The 21,342-nt window shown below is 40.5% G+C and overlaps 1 protein-coding gene across 1 annotated transcript in view; it reads right to left on the bottom strand.

Annotated features, from left to right (window-relative positions):
• Slc49a4 (solute carrier family 49 member 4) overlaps positions 1–21,342 on the bottom strand; it is a 145,050-nt gene that overhangs the window by 16,890 nt on the left and 106,818 nt on the right. The window contains exons 6-7 of the mRNA XM_008842951.3: positions 17,741–17,808; positions 14,384–14,511 (exon numbers count right to left, since the gene is read on the bottom strand). Coding sequence (XP_008841173.1) covers positions 14,384–14,511; positions 17,741–17,808 — 196 coding nt within the window. The remainder of the gene's footprint in view (positions 1–14,383; positions 14,512–17,740; positions 17,809–21,342) is intronic.

Here is a 21,342-nt window from a genome sequence, read left to right as displayed (position 1 = left end):
GATTTATTTCCACAATCCCTTGGGTATAGTCATTCCTTTCTTCAGCTCTTTGTATTGCTTCCAGAACTCCCTGAAGGGCTGGTTTTGTGGACATGAATTCTGCCTATTGATGTTATGGAAGATTTTTCTTTCCCCTTCAATTATGATAGATATTTTGGCTGGGTAATCTGGGTTGGCATCTGTGGTCATTTAGAACTGGGAATACTTTGGTCCAGGCTCTTCTGGCTTTCATAGTTTGCAATGTAAAGTCAGCTGTAATCCTGATGGTTTTTCTTTTATATGTGACCTGTTTTTCTTTTGCAGCTTTCAGTATTGTCTTTGTTCTCAATGTTTAGCGTTTTTACTATGATGTGCTGTGAAGAGTTTCTTTTCTGGTCCTGTCTATTTGGTGTTCTATATGCCTCTTGTATTTGTATGGGCATGTTTTTTTTTAATTTTGGGAAATTTTCTTCTACACCCTGTTGAAGATCTGTTCCATACCATTATGTTGAGATTCTTCTCCTTCCTGTGTGCCTATGATTCGTAAGTTTGGTTTTATTATGGTGTCACACAATTTTTGTATATTCCATTCTTGTGTTTTCTTAAATTTTTCATAATCTTTGCTTGAGTGGTCTACTTTGTCCACTTTATCTTCCAGTCTTGATATTGTTTTCTATTTCATTCATCCTATTGGTGAGGCTTTTTCCTTTCATTTCTAATTGGCTTACTCAGTGTTTCACTTCCTTCTTCATTTCAGCCTGTGTATTCTTCAATAGTTCTCTTTTCTGAATTCATTCAGAAGTTTATCTGTATCTTTCTTCAGTTCGATTTGTGTCTTCTTTAAATTCAATGAATTATTTTATCATGTTTATAATTGTTCTTTTGAGTTCCATGTCCTGTGTTACCTCTAGGGAGTTCTCCATGTGAATTTCTTTTGTAGTTTCTGATTCTTGTGTGAGACTCAAGCCTTTGTGTGTTGAGTTTAGATCTGCTTCTTTTGGTAAACTTTATGTGCCTTTATGGTTTACTTGTTGGGTATGGAAAGCTCGTTGATCTAGGCTTCGGGTTCTCTCTTTTGATTTTATATTGGAGTGACCTATTTGCTTTTGACTTTGGGAGTCCCTACAGAGGCCCAAGTGAGATGAGGCTCAGATGCTCTCAAGCTTTCTCCTAAGGTCTGAGTCCCTCCAGCAAAGACACTGCCCTCAGGAATTTGGGGGCTGAGCTGGCCTTGGAGTAGGGCCCAGGAAAGATGCTGGTCTCAGGAAGCTGGTGGCTGTGCCATCTAGGGAAGTAAAGGGAGGTGAGGGTGGAACCAGGCCCAGAGGGTTCCTGGGGGCCCGCAGGGAGGAACTGGGTTGGTGTATATGCAAAGGATCAGGAAGCAGTGGTGGCTCTGGGCCAAGAGGTTAGCCCCATTGTCTGGGGTGCCAAGATAAGAAATGGGCCTCTTCCCAGGCTAAGAGAAGAGACCCAGTGGGGGAGCTGGGAGGGTGAAAGAAGCTTGGGGAGTCAAGCCTCAGTGGGCATGCTGGACTTACCCAGGGAAGGTGCTAGGACTAGGACACTGGCGGCTGTGCAGCCCAGGAAGCAAAGGGAAGTGAGGGCTCCTGGTGACCAGGAAAGGTGCTGGCACCAGGACACCTGGAGTCTGTGCCATCACTGGTAGTTTTTATAGTGTATTCTACTTCCAAAATACTATACAACCATTCATTGATCAGTCAGTGTAATCAGGGCAGAAAGGACTCTTGACCCAGACATACATGAGCCAGGAGTTTAATGCAAGAAAAATACTGAAATAAATGACAAGAAAAGTTGAGCTCTTAGGGACCAGCAAGTGCTGCTACTGAATCAGGCTCACACACTGATGGGATTAAATGCTTTTATAAAACACAGCTAGAAATAATCTTTTCTAGCTCATCCTGTTTGCTTGAGTCTGCAAATTCAGCAATCATAAGGTGGGGCCTGGAGCATCTGGGTTCAAAGCAGCCTGTATTACATATAGGGTTCCAAGACAGCTTGGGCAACATAGTCAGACTTTATCTCAAACCAAACCAAACCAAACAGAAAGCACCCCGACGCCCCCGTAAATCCTACGATTTTATTTCTGAAGGAGCTGTACCCCTACATGGAACTATGATCACATTTAAATGATTCTATGGTTGAAATAATTATAATCAAGACATATGAGAAGCGTATTGCATTGAAACATGAGCAGCACATACTGAATGGCAACTCAGTACAGGGTTCTGGAAGGAGAGTCTCCTGGTTTTTATCAAGCCGGGATACAGCTGAAGGGGAGAATGTGGAGAAGCCAGGCCTTGTCTGACAGCCCTCCAGGCCATGCAGCTCTCTTGGCCCCTGTTTCCTGCTCGCAAGGAATCTATGACTTTTGGTTTCCTAGGTACCTAAATTCTGGGAGCAACTTGAAAGTGGCATAAATAGTAGTCACTGGGAAGGTAAGTTGTGTTGTGCTTAAATACTGTTGATGATACTGGAACTACCCCATCTTCTCGTGGGCAATTCAGAAATACCAGACCAAAACAAATGTGTTTACTCTTTGATTCTGAAATTCTACTTCTGGGACTGTATCCTATAGTTCATGGACATAGATACACAAAGAACACTCACTGAGATATTGTTTGTAGCATACGAAAAGATTAAAAACAAGGTAAATGGGGCTGGAGAGACGGCTTGGTGGTTAAGAGCATGTAATCCTCTTGCAAAGAATCCAAGTTCAGTTCCCAGCTCCTACAACTACCTGTAACTCCAGCTTCAGGGAGTCTGACATCTTCTTTAAGACTCCACAGGCACTTGACTCACATGTGCACAAATCTCCACACAGACACATGCATATATACATAACAATAATAAAGAAAAAAGCTAAATTCACCTTTGGGGGTTGGTTGGTGAAAATTTTATAAAAAATATTCAAATAGAGGAGACTGGGCATTGTGCATCATATCTGCAATCCCAGCACTTTGTAGGGCAGGAAGATCAGGTCATCCTTGGCTATATAACATGTTTAAGGCCAGCTGTCTCAATACAACAAAACAAACCCAAACAGAAGAAATTAAAACCCCCATCAATAAACTACCATCAACCCCAGTAAAGAAGCAAAAAACCAAGTCTTAAAAAAAAAAAAAACCAACCCAAACATCTCATGTCTCCCAGAGAGTTATATGACCATAAAAACAAGGCAATTTGTATATACTAATATTGCTATCCAAGATACACAAGTGAAAAGTATACTGGATTTTCTAAAGACTCCCACATTGTAAATGTCTAGAATTCCCTGTGACAATACAGAAGAAACTGGTTACAGAGTTGTCTATAGAAAGGGAAACATGGAGCACAATAGAATGGAAATTTGTTACTGCATTCTTTTTCTACTATTTGAACTTGACTGTTTTTTCTATGTGTATACCATACCTACTTAACAAAATAAGAGAGAAATTTCATTACAAATGAGTTACAGGAATTTGTGAGCAGCCTGATGTGGGTGCTGGAAGCCAAATCAGGTCCTCTGCAAAAGCAGCAAGTGTTCTTAACCACTGAGCTGTCTCTCCAGCCACAGAATCTGTTTCTTTTGTTATTGTAAAAATGATGACTAAGAGGGTTTAAAAAAACAGAAACAAAAAAAAACCAAACAAAAACCACTGGATGGATATGCTAAAATCACTTGCTATTACAGAAACTAAAGAATCAAATAATTTCTATGGGAAGGGTGAAAGGAATATCTTACTAATCAGAATGAGGGAGAGACAGCTGGGTTGAGGGCTGATTGATACGGTCCCCAGTGTTCTGGGACATGCAGAGAGTAGAGATTGACTGTTACAAGTCTGAATTTGACTTCTATTTGAATTTCAGTTAGCGTTGATGTATTCAGTGGGTGAGTGTCATCCATTCAAAGTCAGGCAGACAAGATAATCCTTTAGCTCTTCACAGAAGGTTCAAACTACATGATCATTAAATATTTCCATGGCTTTTTATAATGGTGATATTAAAATTATAATAAACTGCCTTTCAATTAAAAAGTCAAGGTAATTTAGCAGAACAAACACCAACTGAATGCTGTTGCAGGTTTTTTCAAAGAAGCTAACAAAATTTCATGGGTCTGTAGTTTAAATGGCAAAAAACAATGTCCTGCATAGTATAAAATAGAGTTAAAATGGATGTATTTTAGACACATAAATTGGATCATCATTCTGGAAGTCTCACTCCCATGACAAATCAAATAACTAAACCTTAGGGAAAGAAAACACATATGAATATATTTTCATTAGCTACAATACTCAAATCCTTAGGTGATCAGTACTTATAAAAGAGATTCCAAAATTCACACAAAAGAACTGCCCCAGTCAGCACCTGAACAACTCTCAAGATTTCAACAACAGCAACTTCTGCTTTCACATATTATGCCATTTAATCACCTTACCATGTCTTCAAGGTAAGCAAATTAAGCACTGTAAGTTGAAGTAACTGAAGTTTTGAAAGTAAAAAAACAAAACCCCAACTTATTTAAATACAAGGTAAATCAGCAGTGCTAATAACAGTATCTTCAAGGCCTTTAGGCTCTAGCATTTTTTTTTTTAACCAAGCCACTGTGTTGGATTGAAACAAACACCACCAAAGCTTGATATTGGTATCTTTTATTCAGTACTACTGATTCAAATGGCATGTGCCCCAAATCTGTATTCAACACAAAAGCTGGAGATTGCACAGAAAGCAGATGACAGAACCAAACACAGATCATCCAAAGGTTACAAATGAAAAGAAGAATTTTAATCATATAAATGCAAAGTGTGTCAGAAATTACTGCTTGAAGTATCTACGAGGGAAAACTTAGCTTGGGTCTTTCTTCAGACCCATCTGTCTGTGGCTGAGAGGCTACGCACGACAGCCAACAGACATACCATCCGCTATCACTCCTTTTCTTATATCCCTGGCTTGGCAGCCATTTCCATAGATTAGGAAGATAACTTTGTGCCAGTCTTAAAAAAAGGTCATGTCTGATCATAAGCGGTCACAGCCTCCCAGTCTCAGGCCGTGAGCAGATCAGGAAGTGTGTGTGTGCGTGTGCATGTGCGTGTGTGTGTGTGCGTGTGTGTGTGTGTGTGTGTTCTAGAAATTTTTTTTTCTTTTAAGATAGGATCTCCTATAGTTACAGCTAGCCTGGAACTCTCTATGCAGACTAGCCTGACCTTGATCTCACAGAGACCTGCCTGCCTCTGCCTCCATGTGCCACCATGTCCATCTTGGAATTTTTTTTTTAATTACATTTTTTTTTTTTAAAGTTAGGGGCTAGAGAGATGGCTCAGTGGTTAAGAATGTGTACTGCTCCTACAGAGGACCTTAGTTTAATTCTCAGCACTCATGTCAGGCAGCTCACAACCACCTATAGCTCTACATCCAGGGTGATCTGACATCTTTGGCCTCCCCAGACACCTGCACCCATGTGCACACACCCACACATAAACACATAACTAAAAATAAATCTTTAAAAAAGCTTTTAAATGAATTTTTATTATTTCTCTCTCTCTCTCTCTCTCTCTCTCTCTCTCTCTCTCTCTGTGTTTGTACACACGGGTCACAATACATGTGTAGAGGTTAGAGGACAACTTTGTGGAGTTAGTTCTTTCCTTTTTCCTTTACACAGGTTCAATCTAGCCTCCCGCCCCCAATGACAAGCACCTTTACTTGCTGAGCCATCTTGAAGGCCCAGTTCTAGGAACGTTTTAAGGAGGACCTGATATGCTAGAGAGGTTGAGATGAAAGGGACCAAGGTTGGTCAGTGGTGTATTCACATAGCTGTCAAACTGGGGGATTTTCAGAGTCAAGGCTTAGGCCAGACATGTTAGATGTCTTCAAATGGTCCAAAGGCCACCAATGCAAGAGGAGGCAGACAACTTGTTCTCTGGAGCTTGTTGCTCCAGATCAGTTATAACTCACTGAGGGCCTTGTAGGGACCCAGAGCTGACCAATAAGATAGGCAAAACCTTCCCTGTGGGAGATATGCAAGCTGCCATCAAACAAAGACATATCTGAGATGGTACAGAAGAAATTCTTTTATAGTATGTTGCTTATTTTTAATTTTTTCCTTTTGAGACAGGTGTCTAGCAGCTCAGGCAGCCTTGAACTGGCTATGTAGCTGAGGAAGACCTTTGGCTCCTGCCTCCATGTGTGACCCATCATCCTCAGTTTGTGTGGGGCTGGGATAGAACCCAAGGCAGAGCTAGGGATGGAATCCAGGGCTTGATGCTTTCTAGGCAGGCATTCTACTAACTGAGCTATGCCCTCAGAGTAAAATTCATTTATTTATTTTATTTTTTAAGATTTATTTTTGTTATCTTAAATTATGTATGTGCATGTCTGTGTCTGTGTGTATGTGTATGAGTGCAGGTGCCTAAGGAGGTCACCTTGAGTCACCTGACAGGGGTGCTGGGAACCAAACTCAGGTTCTCTGCAAGAGCACTGCATTGCTTTTAGCCACTGAGCCATCTCCCCAGCCCCAAAGTTCATTTACTGATGACAAATTATATTAGATGATGAGAGAATAGTTCATTTAAGCAGATCAGTGAAAAATTTAAAAAGAGGCTTTACTAAACTATAAAAAACAAATGTCTTATGGTGCTCTTAGATGGTTAGAATAATAAAAGGCTTGTTTACAATTTTATCAAGAAATAAGAAACAGTATAAAATATAAAACACAACAATATTTTATTATGAATTACCTTAAGAATTAGAGTCAAGAAATTTTTCCAAAATGTAGGTTTAGGACATGAATGTCTTTAATAGATGCACTTTCATTATGATGCATACCGACTGAACCTTTATTCCTGGATAAAGTTAGGAAGTTACCTGGGAATAATTAGATTAGACCTTTATTGGAACTACTTCCTAACTTAAATTAAACTTGATATCATAAATGAAATTTTTTTTGTAAATAAGGATATAGATAAAAAGAAACAGCCAGCAGTAAACAGAAATAGTCACAACGTTATCTACAGACTTTTTTTGGGAAGCTTTAGAGCATGCTGAACATAACGAACAAAACATATTCACACAAAAATACAGATACAGAAACGGATACACACAGAGGCAGACAGAGACACAGGCACAAAAACAGACACACACAGAGACAGGCAGACACACACAGAGACACACACACACATACACACAGACACACACACACAGACACACATACACACACAGACATACACACAGACACACACACACAGACACACACGCACACACAGACACACAGACACAGACACAGACACAGACACACACACACACACACACACACACTTCTTCGAAGCCCAGGCAAGCAGTGAACTTCTGATCTTCCTGCTTCAACCTCCCAAGTGTCTGGGGTGACAGGCCTGGTTCTCCCTAGCTCTCTCTGTTATTACAATGAGCTGTGACTCTGTGCTCAGTTATAATTTTCTCCCTAAAAAGTGATTGCTGGGTCCCTCAGAGTCTACTGGTAATTAAGACATTCAATATGTGAAACTAGTTCCAGACAAGGATGGGGAGTATTTTGCTGCAAATCATTAGTGACTATGATTTTCTTTCTGTGTTATTAAATTACAGGTATTCCTTATTCAGTCTCTTTGTTGGCACACTTTAGTCCTATAAAGGTTGGCTGTAATGTCTACAGTTCCATATGGCTGAAAGGCAAAGTAATTATCTTACAGAAATGAAGCACAACAAATAATCCTTTAAAAGAGTAGGCCTGGAGTAGAAATGGGTTGTGAAATGGTGCCTCCAGTGTAGGTTGTCAGTAACTTTCCAGCTCCCCTAAATTATTTATGGTTCTGAAGAAGGCAGTGTACTATTAAATCACGAACACTGATCATTGGACAAGTCCTCTACTTTCAAGAAACACAGATTCTGCCTTAAGACTTATTTCTCCTCTTGAACATTTCCACAGATAAATATTAAATGATCTTTCTCAGTAGATCCTTTGAGCATTTCATTATTTTTTTAAAATAAATTTAAAAGCATCATGTGTGTGTGTGTGTGTGTGTGTGTGTGTTTGTATTGTGTATGGTATGTGGGTGTGCACACATGCATTTATGTCAAGGTGTACCTGTGGACGACAGAGGACATGGGTCTTATCCTCGCCTTCCACCTTGTTTGAGACAGGCGTACAACAGGCTGGCTGGCCCCTGAGCTTCCAGAGACTCTCCTGTCTTTGCCTCCCATCCCACTGTTAGAGCACTGGGATTACTGACTTGCACAACTGCACCTGGCTTTTATGTGGGTTCTGAGATTTCAAACTTAAGTCCTCTACCTGTACTTTACCTGCTGAGTCATCTTCCCAGCTCTCATGATTCTTATACTAAGAGTTTTCACAAATCCATAAACCATATTAAACCATATTCTACCTTTCTTTCTCAAGTAGTCAGTGTAATGTCCACAAGTAACTGTCACTTTTAGGCCACAAAACTGAAAGGTAGTTCAGTTACTCAAAATTCCCAATTTCTTTAAGACTGTGTTAAAAAAAATCATATTCATTACTCTTCAGAATTTTCTCATTTCCCCCACATTTAGGGGGGCATGTACATGCTTTTAATTTTTCCATGCTAGCAAAATGGGACATAATTATCTTAATAAAGGTAAAACATCTAAAAACAAAGATTCTTTCTAGCCCATACAAGTCATATGTAGTTCACAGCTGGGTCTAACACTGAAGCTATCCTGTGGTCATAGGGGCTTTTGGTCCAGTGAGATGCCCTCCCTTATGTCTTGTCCTGGGTTTGTTGGAAACCACCATCTTGACATTCTAGTAACTTGAGATGAAATTAGATGAATAATCGCTCCCAAGGCAACTTCTGTCAAATAGTCAAATTATATTGTTTGAGCAAACTCAACTCGAAAGTGCTAACATTTTTCAAAATGCCATTTTCTAAGCATTCACCTGTTCAGTAAAAAATGACTGTGCGAGTTGGGGCTAACAGGGCTAGACATCTCACTCTCAGATCAGGTGAATAATGTGGTTGCATCATTGCTCTGTTTATAAAAGGCTTCAAGATGTTGAAGCTCATATTATCTAAGTCATAAGGTTATTTATTTGTCCTATTGTAAATACTTCAGTTAATTAATAATGGAATTTTAAATACTGACTCCTTAAGAGGAGAAAAATACCAATTCCTTAAGAGGAGAGGCATACTGGACAGCCTCCAAGAGGATGTGTGTAAGCAGGTGCATATATCAACACTGTGCCTTTAGAGAGAATGCCATGACCCAGTTTTTCCTCTGCAGAGACTGTAACAATATCAAGATCAGTGGCTTCACAAAGACTGAAAAGGGGTTTTAGTGAGAAAGCAAGGTGAACAAAACTTAGGCAGCTCCTAGTTTCTTATGTTCAGTCATTATGCATATACACTCATGTATTGTTTAGCGATGAGTGGGTTCTGAGAAACATGCTGTTTGTTGATTCTTGTCCTTATTGGAATACCAGAGCACACGTACACAAACTGAGCCAGTTAAGATGCTATGAGGCGACAGTCTCAAGGGACTGTCATGTGCTGCCTGGTTTTGATTGAAACACTGTTTTGTAGCACAGGACTGTGCTTCACACTTTTCATGGAGGTTCTCCTGACTTACAAAAACCTGTAATAGAAATCCTAAATTTGTTAGGAACGAGGAAAAAGACTAGACATATTCCTGATTAAGAAGGACCATTAAACAGAAACACGACTTTGCCATTACAGACTTTAAATATCAACCTAAAGGTCTAGATTTGCCCATAATTAGACTCTGTAGTAAATTCCCTTTCTTGAAACCTCTTTTACTTAAAAGGAATTAGGTCAGATTTTTACAAAGGCAGTGAGAGTATCTGTGATAGATTTATTAGAATTCCCCATTGTTCCATTAAAATGAGTCCTACAACTAGTGCTGCATGACAAAGAGTGCCAGAGGGTGCTGAATCCTGCTGGCAGGAAGCCTGATCTATGGAGACTCAGGATGATATAATACACCCCTCCCCTCCCCTCCCCTCCCCTCCCCTCTTCTTTTTTTCCCTTCTTTCTTTTCTGGGTGCTGGGGGTTCCATGCTCCAGATTTTCAGTCAAGCAAGACAAGATACGCTCAAAGAACACTAAGAAAAAGGAGAGGCTATAGACCTTAGAGAAGGGGTATGCACAAATCTAGTTCTTAGTTTAGTGTTTTAATAAGTTAAAAATAATCTTTCAGGAAATCTAAGTGACATTAAAAAACTGACTTGCAACTGAAAACAACAGTAGAAGTTATAAATTTCCTGGTTGCCTGGATGGCTACATCAAACTCAACCTTTCAATGCTCGCCTTGACTTAATTTAGAAGCCTGCTTTCCTTTCTGTCCAGCATAATTCTCTTCAACCTGAGACTAGGAAAACATAGTCTTGACCAGGGTCAGCCACATCAGTGGAAGATTAAAAAGACACGACACATATTTTCCGAATATACCCATCCCCAACTCAGTAACAAATCCAGACAAAAATGTAAGTGAAAAATTAAATTCCCTCTTAAAACCTCTGTGTAGAGATAAAATTGTTAATTCTGTCATGTTAAACAGAAACACCTTAAATTTAACATGCATGCTATCTTATAATGAATATTCTACACTTAATTGGAGGGAAAGAAATCTGTTCATCAAGCACTCACGACTCTGTTCCTGTAAAATCTCACAGATGCTTACTTGCCGTATGGTATCATGAAAAAGATCTCTGCCTAATTCCCTGGATAAGAGGAGCTGTATACTAAAACTGTTCTGCTGGAGTGCTGGCCAACTGCTAAACTAGGAAAGTACCCCACAATGAAGCAAATACAAATCTCTACTGGAATACTTGCCTAAATTGTTTGGAACTCCAATGTAGGAACACTGGTATATAAAGAGTACAGATTTTAGTCAGTATCTACTACGCAGGACAACCAGGCTTCATGGTGAAACAGTGCACACACTCAAGACAGGACAGCTGGCAGGAGAGCATAAACAGCTTTCCCAGCCTTCCCTGTTTTTTAAATTAAAAAAATTAAAATTAATTTATTTATTGTGCATGTATATGGGTGCATGTGTGGAAAGACAACACTTTTTTGTTGTTGTTGTTTGGTCTTTTTGAGACAGGGTCTCCCTGTAGCCCCAGCTGGCCTGGAACTTGCTATGTAGACCAGGCTGGACTTAAACTCACAAAGATCCACGGCCTCTGCCTCCCAAGTGCTGGGATCAAAGGCGTGCACCACCACGCCTGGCAAGAGAGACAACTCTTTCCTTGCACCATGCTGGTCCTGGAGATGGAACTAGGGTGTCAGCACACACCTTTACCATTGAGTCCACTTGCTAGTCACCTTCTTCAATCTGAGTATGGCACCACATTTAAAAAAAGCTTTTTTTATTATTTTTATTTTATGTGTATGCATGTATTGCCTGCATGTAGGTAAGTGCACCCGTGTCATGCAATGACCACGGTGGTCAGAAGAGGCTGTCGGATCCCCTGGGACTGGAGTTACGGACAGTTGTTAGCTGCCATGTGGGTGCTGGGATTCAAACCTGGGTCTTCTGCAAGAACAACCAATGTTCTTAACCACTGAGCCATCTCTCCAGCCCCACATTTTAATGGTGCTTCTAAGGCTTTCAAAACAAATACCTAACAGTTCTGTCAATTACACATTTTGGTGCAAACAGTTTAATAAATGCACATGTCCTAACAACTTAGTAATCATTTAAAAACTAATACCCATAAACTGAAAGAAAAGGCTTGAATCCATTCTCAGATGACTGTCATTCTGCTGCAGGATGTACGCCTCTGATGAGCACCTCCAATTCAGAATCACATCGAATACTGCTAAGCTCATTTCCTAATCCAGGTCAGTTTGTGCACTATTTTCTTTTTACCACAGCAATTGTTGAAAAACTAACTTTGCAAGGATATGACATCATTAGAACAAGTGAACACAGCCTAGTCTATTCCTGACACTGGGACTTCCTGACTGGAGGCTCCAGCAGTGTCTCACTGTGGGGTCCCTGTGCGGCTCTTGTGAGTTTGCAGGAACAGTTTTGCAGTCATACTCTACTGTCTATTATTTCTGTGAAAGTGGCTGGAACTCCAAGTTTGAGGCCTTTGATAGACAAATCCTGGTTCTTTTATTACAGACTGCAGAAATCCAAATTGGGATATGCAGTATTCTTAAACTATATGGAGAAAAAAGGAACCTCTTTCTCAGGGACTCATGGAACATGGCAATTGGCCCCCATGGAGCCTTCAGATTCTTATTTACCCCCTCATCAAATGCTGGTATAACATTAATTCTCAATGTACTTTTACAAGAAATAATAATCCTATAATTGAGCACCTAACCCAAAAGGTGGCTAAAAATTACTTGTGAGAGGAATAAGAAATACCCACCTCAAGCAATTTTCTATTAGAAGAAAGGAAGAAACAGTAGCAGAGTCCCTTATCTTACATAATAAACCATTAGAGTAACTCGCAGGAGAGCCTGAAGTCGAATGATGACTTTCTCCCTTAATGATCAATCAAGAATGTGATCAATCAAGAATATGCTACCTTCCATGGCAAAGGGGATTAAAAGTTGAGATGGAATTAAGGTTGCTAATACACCAAGTCTGATATTGAGAAATTATTCTGAATTATCTGAGTGAGCCCATGGTGAGCACGAGGATCCTTGAAATTGGAGGGAGGTGGGAGAGGAGGGTGAGAATAAAAGTAAGGCCTACGAAGGTGAGAAAACAGACTTCCTTAGTCTGCCCATGCTGACTTGATCTCAGGTGAGGCCCATGGCAGGTCTCCTTCCAATCCACAGAGATATCATAATAAACTTGTGTTGTTGTTAAGCTACTAACTTGATGTAACTTATTACAGCAACAATAGAAAAAGACTCAAAACATATAATAATGATTAAAAAAAGCAATTACAAAGCTTCAGGTCAATTACATGAGCTATGTAAGCTGGCTATGGTATACTTTTAGAAGGCATTTCTAGAAATTTTGCTTTTGTAGAATGATGTAATAGAACTCAATATAAAATAAAGCTATAGATGCTAGTTCAAAGAGCTGTATTAAGGTATGTTTTATTTTATTTTTTAGTTTTTTGGATTTATTTATATTTTATGTGTATAAGTGTTTTGCCTGCATGTGAGTACACCTGTGTACGCATGCAATGTCCACAGAGGCTAGAAGAGGGCATCGTAGCCCCTGCAACTGGAGTTACTGACAGTTGTTAGTGGTCATGTGGGTGCTGGGAACCGAACCCAGATTCTCTGTAAGAACCTAGCTGCTCTTAACCTCTGAGCCAGATCTTTAGGCCCTTTTGGTATATTTTAAATATAAACAGCCTTTTGCTTTTACATTACTGTTTAATAATGATTATAAGCAAAATAAAATCTTTGTGTTATTATCTGGTGTGAATTTAAACAAATGTAACCATTTTCATGCTATATGAGTTTAATCTAAAGAGGGTATTTCTTTTCCATATACAAAAATATTTAGCTATTTCTTGGGCTTTTTTTATTGGGATGGTATTATGATGCTTGGACTAGAGAACCTCATTATTCATATGTGCACGATATATATACGACATGTGCAGCTGCACATGTACATGAGTGTGCACTCAGGTGGAGTCCTGAAGTTGATGTTGGGTGTCTGGCCTCAATCCTTCTCCACTTTTATCTCTGAGACAAGAACTCTCATTGAACCTGAAGCTCCTTGATTTAGATAGGATGGCCAGTCAATGAGCTTCAGGGATCTGCCTGTCTCTGTCCCCAGGAGCATACCACCACCCTCAGAGTTTTCAAAAAATCATTTAAAATTAGATATATGTATGTGCATATGTGTATATGAGTGCAGGGGCACTTGAAGTCCAAGGGAGCTGGACCCCTTGGAGCTGGAGTTGCAGGTGGTTTGTGAGCTGCCCTATGTGGATTTTGAGAACTGAACTTGGATCCTCGGCAAGAGCAGTATGTGCTCTTGACTGCGGACTCATCTCTCTAGCCCTCGCCCTGGTCTTATTACATAGGTTCTGGACTCATAAGTACCGATCTCAAGTCCTTGTTCTTGTGGACAGGCACTTTATTAACTGAGTCATCTCTGAAGTCTGCTTCCTCATATATGGAACAATTAAGACAGCAAGGAAAAGTCCCACTCTCAAACTACGGACTGAATATATATATATATTTGTGTGTGTGTGTGTGTGTGTGTGTGTGTGTGTGTGTGTGTGTTTTGTTGATTGTTTTTAGACAGGGTCTCCCTAGTCACAGTCTGCCTGGAAGTCACTATGTGAACCAGGGTGGCCTCACAGAGATCTATCTGCATATGCCTCCAGAAGGCTGGGGTTAAAGGTGTGTGTCACCACGCCTAGTGTAGGACTGAAAATATCCCAAGCTCAAAAATAACCTGTACTCACCTGTTGTCAAAGGCAGGTGTGTGATGCTGTTTAAACAGGTCAGGGTGAACCATGTGGATGATAACGTGGCCCCAGAAAATAGGAGGAGAAGAATTAGTTTCAGCATACCACGAATAAAATCTGCAAACCTGAAAAGAAACAATATCCAATTAATTTCAGCTGGACTTTCAAGTATTGTTTAAATTAGTAGCACGCCTTCTTCAAGCAACTACTATTTGATTTTTCTATGCACAATTTTAAAAGATAATTTTATATATAATAAAATTTTCTTCCTCTTAAAAAACAAAAAATATAATGTTTAGAGTGTAAGTCACAGAATAGATTTTGAATTTTAAATCAACATTTATTTTATTTTTATGCTTTCTAAACATTCTGTAATGAGCACACACTAGCCTAGTTTTAGAATCCACAATGACTTGCAAGGATGGCTCTCCCCGCCTGCAAACTCAAAGAACCCACACAAATGCTTCCAGAACATCTGCAGTCACACCTGACCTGGCTCTGTTCTGTTCTCCTCCTTCCTTTTTCCAGTCGGGCACAGCCTTTTGGTCCTCATCTGTGCTAAGGTTGGTTCCCACAGCAGTCTTTAGCTGGTTGCTATCTGTCACCAGTGCTAGTAGCAGTACCCCCAGACCCTCGGATGGTTCACTTCCACTTATCACTCAGGTCATTCGGTCTCAGCTCAACATGGCCCTCCATGCTCACTGAAGAACATGCCCTCTGAGCTCACTGAAGAAGTCCTCCTCACAATGCCCCTACGTTTTGTTTTAAATCCCCACAGCAATTTTTATCTGTTGGAAACTGTCTTATTTCTGCATTTGCTTATTTCATGTCTTCCCTACTAGACTGTAAGCTTCCCGAAGTAAGAACATAGCACCTAAGCTGGTATGGTAGTGTACGGCTGTAATCCCAGCACTCAGGAGATGAGGCAGGAGGAGGGAGAATTCAAGTCCAGTCTGGCTTACAAAATAAGAACCTGAAACGAGTCTGAGGGAAAAAAAGTATATTGGATATTATCCTATAAAGCTCATGAGTTTTACAGCATCTTAAGTTCTCAAAAATCGCTACCCTTTTCCTGGATCAACAAGAACTAAAGCCGGGCCATATCTCCCCCAATTCTCATTTTCCATTTGCCAACTGCTTTTTTTTTTTTTTTTTTTTCCCATGCAGATCAACTGTTGATGGTACAGGCTCTGGCTGTGATTGTACACAGTTGCTCCATTCTTTGGAATTATTCCTATCATAGAAAAATTGACCCTGTCCTCAATCTAACTTTTACCATGTTCTATCCACTTTGACTTTTTAAAAGGTGACTGTAATTTCTACTCTAACTATGTAGCTGTCCTTTGTAACCCTTTCAATACCATACTGTGTTTTTTCATTTATTTGATATGATGTGGTTATTTATCATTGTGTTTTTTAGACTAAAAGGACTTTCTATGAAGTGAAAACTGGTGCCATCTTTTGGTGGGAAAATGGACATATTTGCTTAGTGACAGGTTTGCTCTCTTCTAGGAAAGCTCACAAGCAGAAACATCCACATATTCTGAAAAGGGGTTCACAGTCTCATAGGAATTCCCCCCAAGAAAATGTCAAACACTTGGTCCCAATTTTGAATTTACCAATTTTTATTATTTATTATAGAAAAAATGCATCTGATTCTTTTTAAAATGTGTCAAGTCAATATATTTCAGAATCAGTGAAGTAATTTCCTACAAGTAATCTTTTGAATTTTGTTCTTTTATTTATTATTTTTGTTTTATTTTCTATGTGTATGCATGTATTGCCTGCATGTAGGTAAGTGCATCTGTGTCGTGCAATGTGCACAGAAGACAGAAGAGGCTGTCGGATCCCCGAAACTGGAGTTATAGACAGTTGTTAGCTGCCATGTGGGTGCTGGGATTCGAGCCTGGGTCTTCTGCAAGAACAGTCAGTGTTCTTATTTGCTGAGCCATGTCTCCAGCCCCTTGAATTTTATTCTTATACACTTTTTAACATAAAAACCACAAAGTGATTTGGAAGTTATACTGCCTATTTGTTTTTTCATCATGCCAGAAACAGTATGTGAAACCTGTAAGGTCTACATATACTATCTTGTGCCAATTGTGCTTAAGTATTTAGATATTGAGGTGCTTTATATATCTTATAGGATAAGCTCTTCAAGTATGTAATTAGATTCTCCTCTTTCGGATTAAGTGATTGGCTAACTTTACTTCTGATGAAACAGGCAAAATGACTTGGAAGGTACTTGAATACTTTCTTTGGAAACACCAGGAGGCGCTTCATTGAAAGTCACTAGAAAGGGTGACATTTTCATTTTTTTTTTTTTTTAAGATAAATGAGATTCCCCCTTCCTTCTGATTCATTCAAAGAATGTGTTGTCATAATGGGTTAGGATTAAAGAGAGTTTGATGAAACTGGAAGCCTTTATGGACATTTTTCATCAAAATGGGATAAATGTAGAGAGATACCTGCCATAAAAGCTAGAAATAATATTCCCAAACTCGGAGACTGCCTGCCATGCAAGGTTCAAGAGATACTCTGATACATGACTTTTTAATTATTCTGCTCTTGTTAACTACTGCTTTACCTTTATTTATTTACTTGTTTCATTTGGCTGATATTTGGAGAGGGTGTTCTCTAATATGGAGAGGAGGAGCTTAATTACACCAGAAATATATTTCTGGTCTCCAAAATCCATTTTGGGAAAACTGCTCCCAAGCAGGCTTCTTATGGAAGCAAATCCTTTCTACTGAATAGATATTTCTTGGTCCATGAACAAGCAGCCTTTGCTTACCCTTGCTTATTCATTCTTCCTTGATTCAATTATTTATTTATTTATTTTTATTTTATGAGGATGAATGTTTTGCCTGCATGCATGTAAATGCACTCGTGTCATGCAATGCCCATGGAGGCTAAAGGGAAGTGGAATTACAAACAATTGTTAGCTGATATATTGGTTCTCGGAATTGAACCTGGGTCCTCTGCAAGAGCAGCCAGTGCTCTTAACCAGTGAGCCATTTTTCCAGCCCCTCTTCCCTGATTTTCAAAGATTTATCATTTTATTTTTATTTTATGTATGTGAGTTTTCGACTGCCTGTATGTATGAGTACCATGTGTATGCAACATCTGCAGAGGCCAGAAAAGGGCATAGGATTCCCCTGGAACTGAAATTACTGATATGGGTCCTGGGAACCGAACCTGGGTCTTCTACAAAAGCAGTAAGTGCTCTTAACCACTAAGCCGTCTTTCCAGCCCCTCTTCCCTGGGTTTTAATGTTTACTTAGGAAGCCTATTTCTTCTTTGACTTGCCTTGCTCACCTGTCCATTCACAAGACTGATATGAAATATTCTTACCTTGCAATAGCTATTCCAACAACACAGCCTCCAACTATGGACCAAAATCCAATCCAGCCAGCATCTACCTGTTAACAAAGTAGCAGGCACATTAATACAGGACTGTCGTATTGCAACTTGGAAGAAAATGAAAATGAAATCCTTTGTGGTCAATATGTTAACTGCTACATGGCAACAAATCTAGGAAATATTATCTAAGAAAATGAAAAAAACAAAGAAAGTGAATAATTAATACAAATTGATCTAAGTAATTACACCCTCTATTAACTTTTTATTGGAACATTTAAATTAACAAAATAACACCATTAAATATTTTCAGGCATGCACATGCAATATACTAGCATTGTCTAGTATTGTCTAATGTTAGGAACTCTCGATAGGAAAAAGACAGAAGGTGGTCTCTGACCTCAAGAAATTTAAATCCAACCATCATATGTGAAACTACGAGAAAATAATTATCTGCTAAAACATCTGGCTATACCTAAGAATGTATAGAGAGAGGAGAAGGGAGGGGGACACAGGGAGAGGAGAGGGACATGGGGAGAGAGAGATCGATGTGGGGCTGAGTAAGCTAGTGGTGCTCTGGTTTGGATATGAGATGTACTCCATGGCTGTATGTGCCTCAGCTTGGCCCCCAGCTGGCTGCAGTTTTAAGAGGTTCTGGAACTTTATGAGAAGGGCTGAGCTAGAGGAAGTAGGTCACTGGGGACACGTTCTTGGGGGCTGCATCTTGTCCCAGGTCCTCTCCCTGTCTTTGTCTCCTGTCTGTGGGAAGGTGAGCTGCTTTAATCTTCTAAGGCTCCCCATAATGATACTCAGCCTCATTCAGACCCACAGCAATGGACCCAGTCAGCATGGACTGAAACCTCTAAACCATAAGCCAAGATATATTTTTTTCTTTACATTGTTCTGTCAGGCATTTTGTCACTGAAAAGTCTGACTTGGGGTTAGAGAGATGGCTCAGCAGTTAAGAGCACTAACTGCTCTTGCAGAGGACCTGGGTTCAATTCCCAGCACCCACAGGGTGGCTAACAACCATCCATAACCCCAGTTCCAGGGGACTCTGACACCTTCTTCTGACCTCTGCGGGCATTGCATGACACGGGTGCACTTACACACATGCAGGCAATACACTCATACACATAAAATAAGAATAATAAATATAATATTTTTTAAAAAAGAGAAGTCTGAAAACACAACTGGACAGAAAAAAAGAAGCTGAACTCAGAAAATGTTTCTATTCCTGTTACTGACTAGCTCTGTGACCCTGGGCAAATAACGTCTGAACTATAAAATGGACAAAATGAGATCATCTTTGCCTAGGACTTAGATTTGTGGCCAGCACACAGTGAGAGCTCAATGACATTCGCTGCTCCATCACCTCACAGTGCTTCTCCTCCTGTCTCAACTCCTTCCTACTTTCATGTCCACACTCTCAGAGCAAGCTCCAACTGCCACCTCCATTTCCTCATCACTCATGTACCTTGTCTCATCATGACTTGCCCTCTGTTCCAATGCACACTGTCTCAGTTTTCACAGTAGTAGCATGGGGCCAAGAAAGGTTTTTTGAGATCAATAAGTTGCTACCTGTAAAGCAGAAAGAGTCCAGGTCTCCAGAGCAGCATGAGGAAGAGTTGGAAAACTGGCCAGGATCATTTAGGACTGCATGCTGTCCTAAACTGCTGTCAACGAGAGCTTTCTCCTCAAGTGGTCAGACCTGGAGAACTGGACTTCTTACAGCTGCCTAGCCTACTTGGAGTAATTCAGTAACTTCATGTAGGTCTTTTGCTCTTACAGTATTTTTTGCCAGAAGCAAACATAATTACTCTTTGGACAGGGAAGCACCCTGGAGCTTATATTATCTCTAGTTGTTCATATCACTGGCATTTGGGGCAAGAAGACTGAGTACGGCACGTCTACTCCTCTCACTGCAGGCGTTTATTACCTTTTGTCTCAGACTCAATGCACAGGTCTAAAAATTTCTCTCTCTCTCTCTCTCTCTCTCTCTCTCTCTCTCTCTCTCTGTATCTGAATGGTGCAAGTCATGGTGGACAATAGACAACCTCAGGTGCTGGTCCTCATCTCACCTTTCACCTTCTTTGAGACAGGGTCTCTTATTTGTCACTGTTAGTACCAGGCTAGCTGGCCTATGAGCTTCAGGGTACTCTCCTGTCTCTGCTCCCATCTCATTAAGGAGGGCACTGGGATCACAGATGCATATTACTGCATCTGGCTTATGTGAGTTCTGAGGATCCAAAGTCAGGTCCTTATGCTTGTGACAAGTCCCTTACCCACTCAGCCATCTCCCTAGCACTCTCCTACATATTTCCATCTGTCCACTGAGTGAATTGGGTTCTGTGCCAGGCTGTATCTGGCTATATTGATGCTGGTCTTTTCAGGCAGTTTGTGATCTTTTCCCATTGTGAATGAATTTATTTTATTTAATAAAATTCAACAATATTAAACATTTTCTTTGCTTTTAAAAATCTTTTTGCATTTATCTAATTTTAAATTTCACTCTAATACATCATATGATTCATGGATGCTGTATCTCTCAGAGTTTATACAGAGAAAGATACCTGGAAGGGCTTCTTAGGGTTTGCAGTGCAAAACATAGATATGCAAAAATCAGCATCACTTAACAGACATTGTACTTTTCCTTATCAGAACTGAGCATATTCAGAATACTTGCTACCCTAAACATGGGTCAGAAAACTAAAGAAAAAATTTTATCTTATAGTAAATCTACACCTATGGTCTAGTGTTGGTTTCCTCCCCAAACTCGTGTGTTGGAATTGGATCCCTAGTATAACGTTATGAAGAGGGGAGGCTTTTGGGTGATAAAGTCATGCGATCTGCCCTTATGAATGGGATCAGTGCCCTTCACAAAAGTAGAAGGAGCCCTCTGCTTCCCTGGGCCTGCACTACCTGCAGGCCTCTCTCTGGGGTAAGTCGATCCCACCCTCCTCGCCTTGACTCCCCCAGCCTCATTTACCCTCCCATCTCCCCGGCCCATCTCTCCTCCTAGCCTGGGACCTGTCCCATTCCTTGTCTTGTCACCCCAGACACCTGGGAAACCACCACTACTTCCTGATCCTTTGCATCCAGACCAACCCAGTTCCTTCTCCAGTCCCTAGGAGCCCTCTGGGCCTGGCCCAGCCCTCACCTCCCTCTGCTTCCCTGGGCTGCACAACCTGACAGGCTCTTTCTGGGACATCTGGGCTGACCTTTCCACTTCCTGATCCTATGCATCCAGACCAACGAAGTTCCTCAGTGCAGTCCAACCAAGTTCCCAGGAGTCCTTGGGGCCTCTTCCCACCCCCATCTCCCTTTGCACCTGCCCTAGGCCAGCATCTTTCTTGGGCCCTGCTCCCAGGCCAGTCCAACTCCCAAATTCCTGAGGCCAAAATCTTTCCTGGAGGGTTCCAGACCTTAGGAGAAAGCCTGAGAGCATCTGATCCTCATCTGACTTGGGCCTCTGTGGGAATTCCTGAAGACAAAAGCAATCTGGCCACTCCAAAATAAAATCAAAAGAGAGATCTGGAAGCTTAGGGAACCAGCTTTTCATGCCCAAAAAGTAAACCACAAAGACACATAAAGTT

Source organism: Nannospalax galili, unplaced genomic scaffold (genome assembly GCF_000622305.1).
Source record: "Nannospalax galili isolate Female #2095 unplaced genomic scaffold, S.galili_v1.0 scaffold18, whole genome shotgun sequence".
In the NCBI taxonomy this organism is placed as follows: Eukaryota; Metazoa; Chordata; class Mammalia; order Rodentia; family Spalacidae; genus Nannospalax; species Nannospalax galili.
This window is presented reverse-complemented; position numbering and strand designations above follow the sequence as displayed.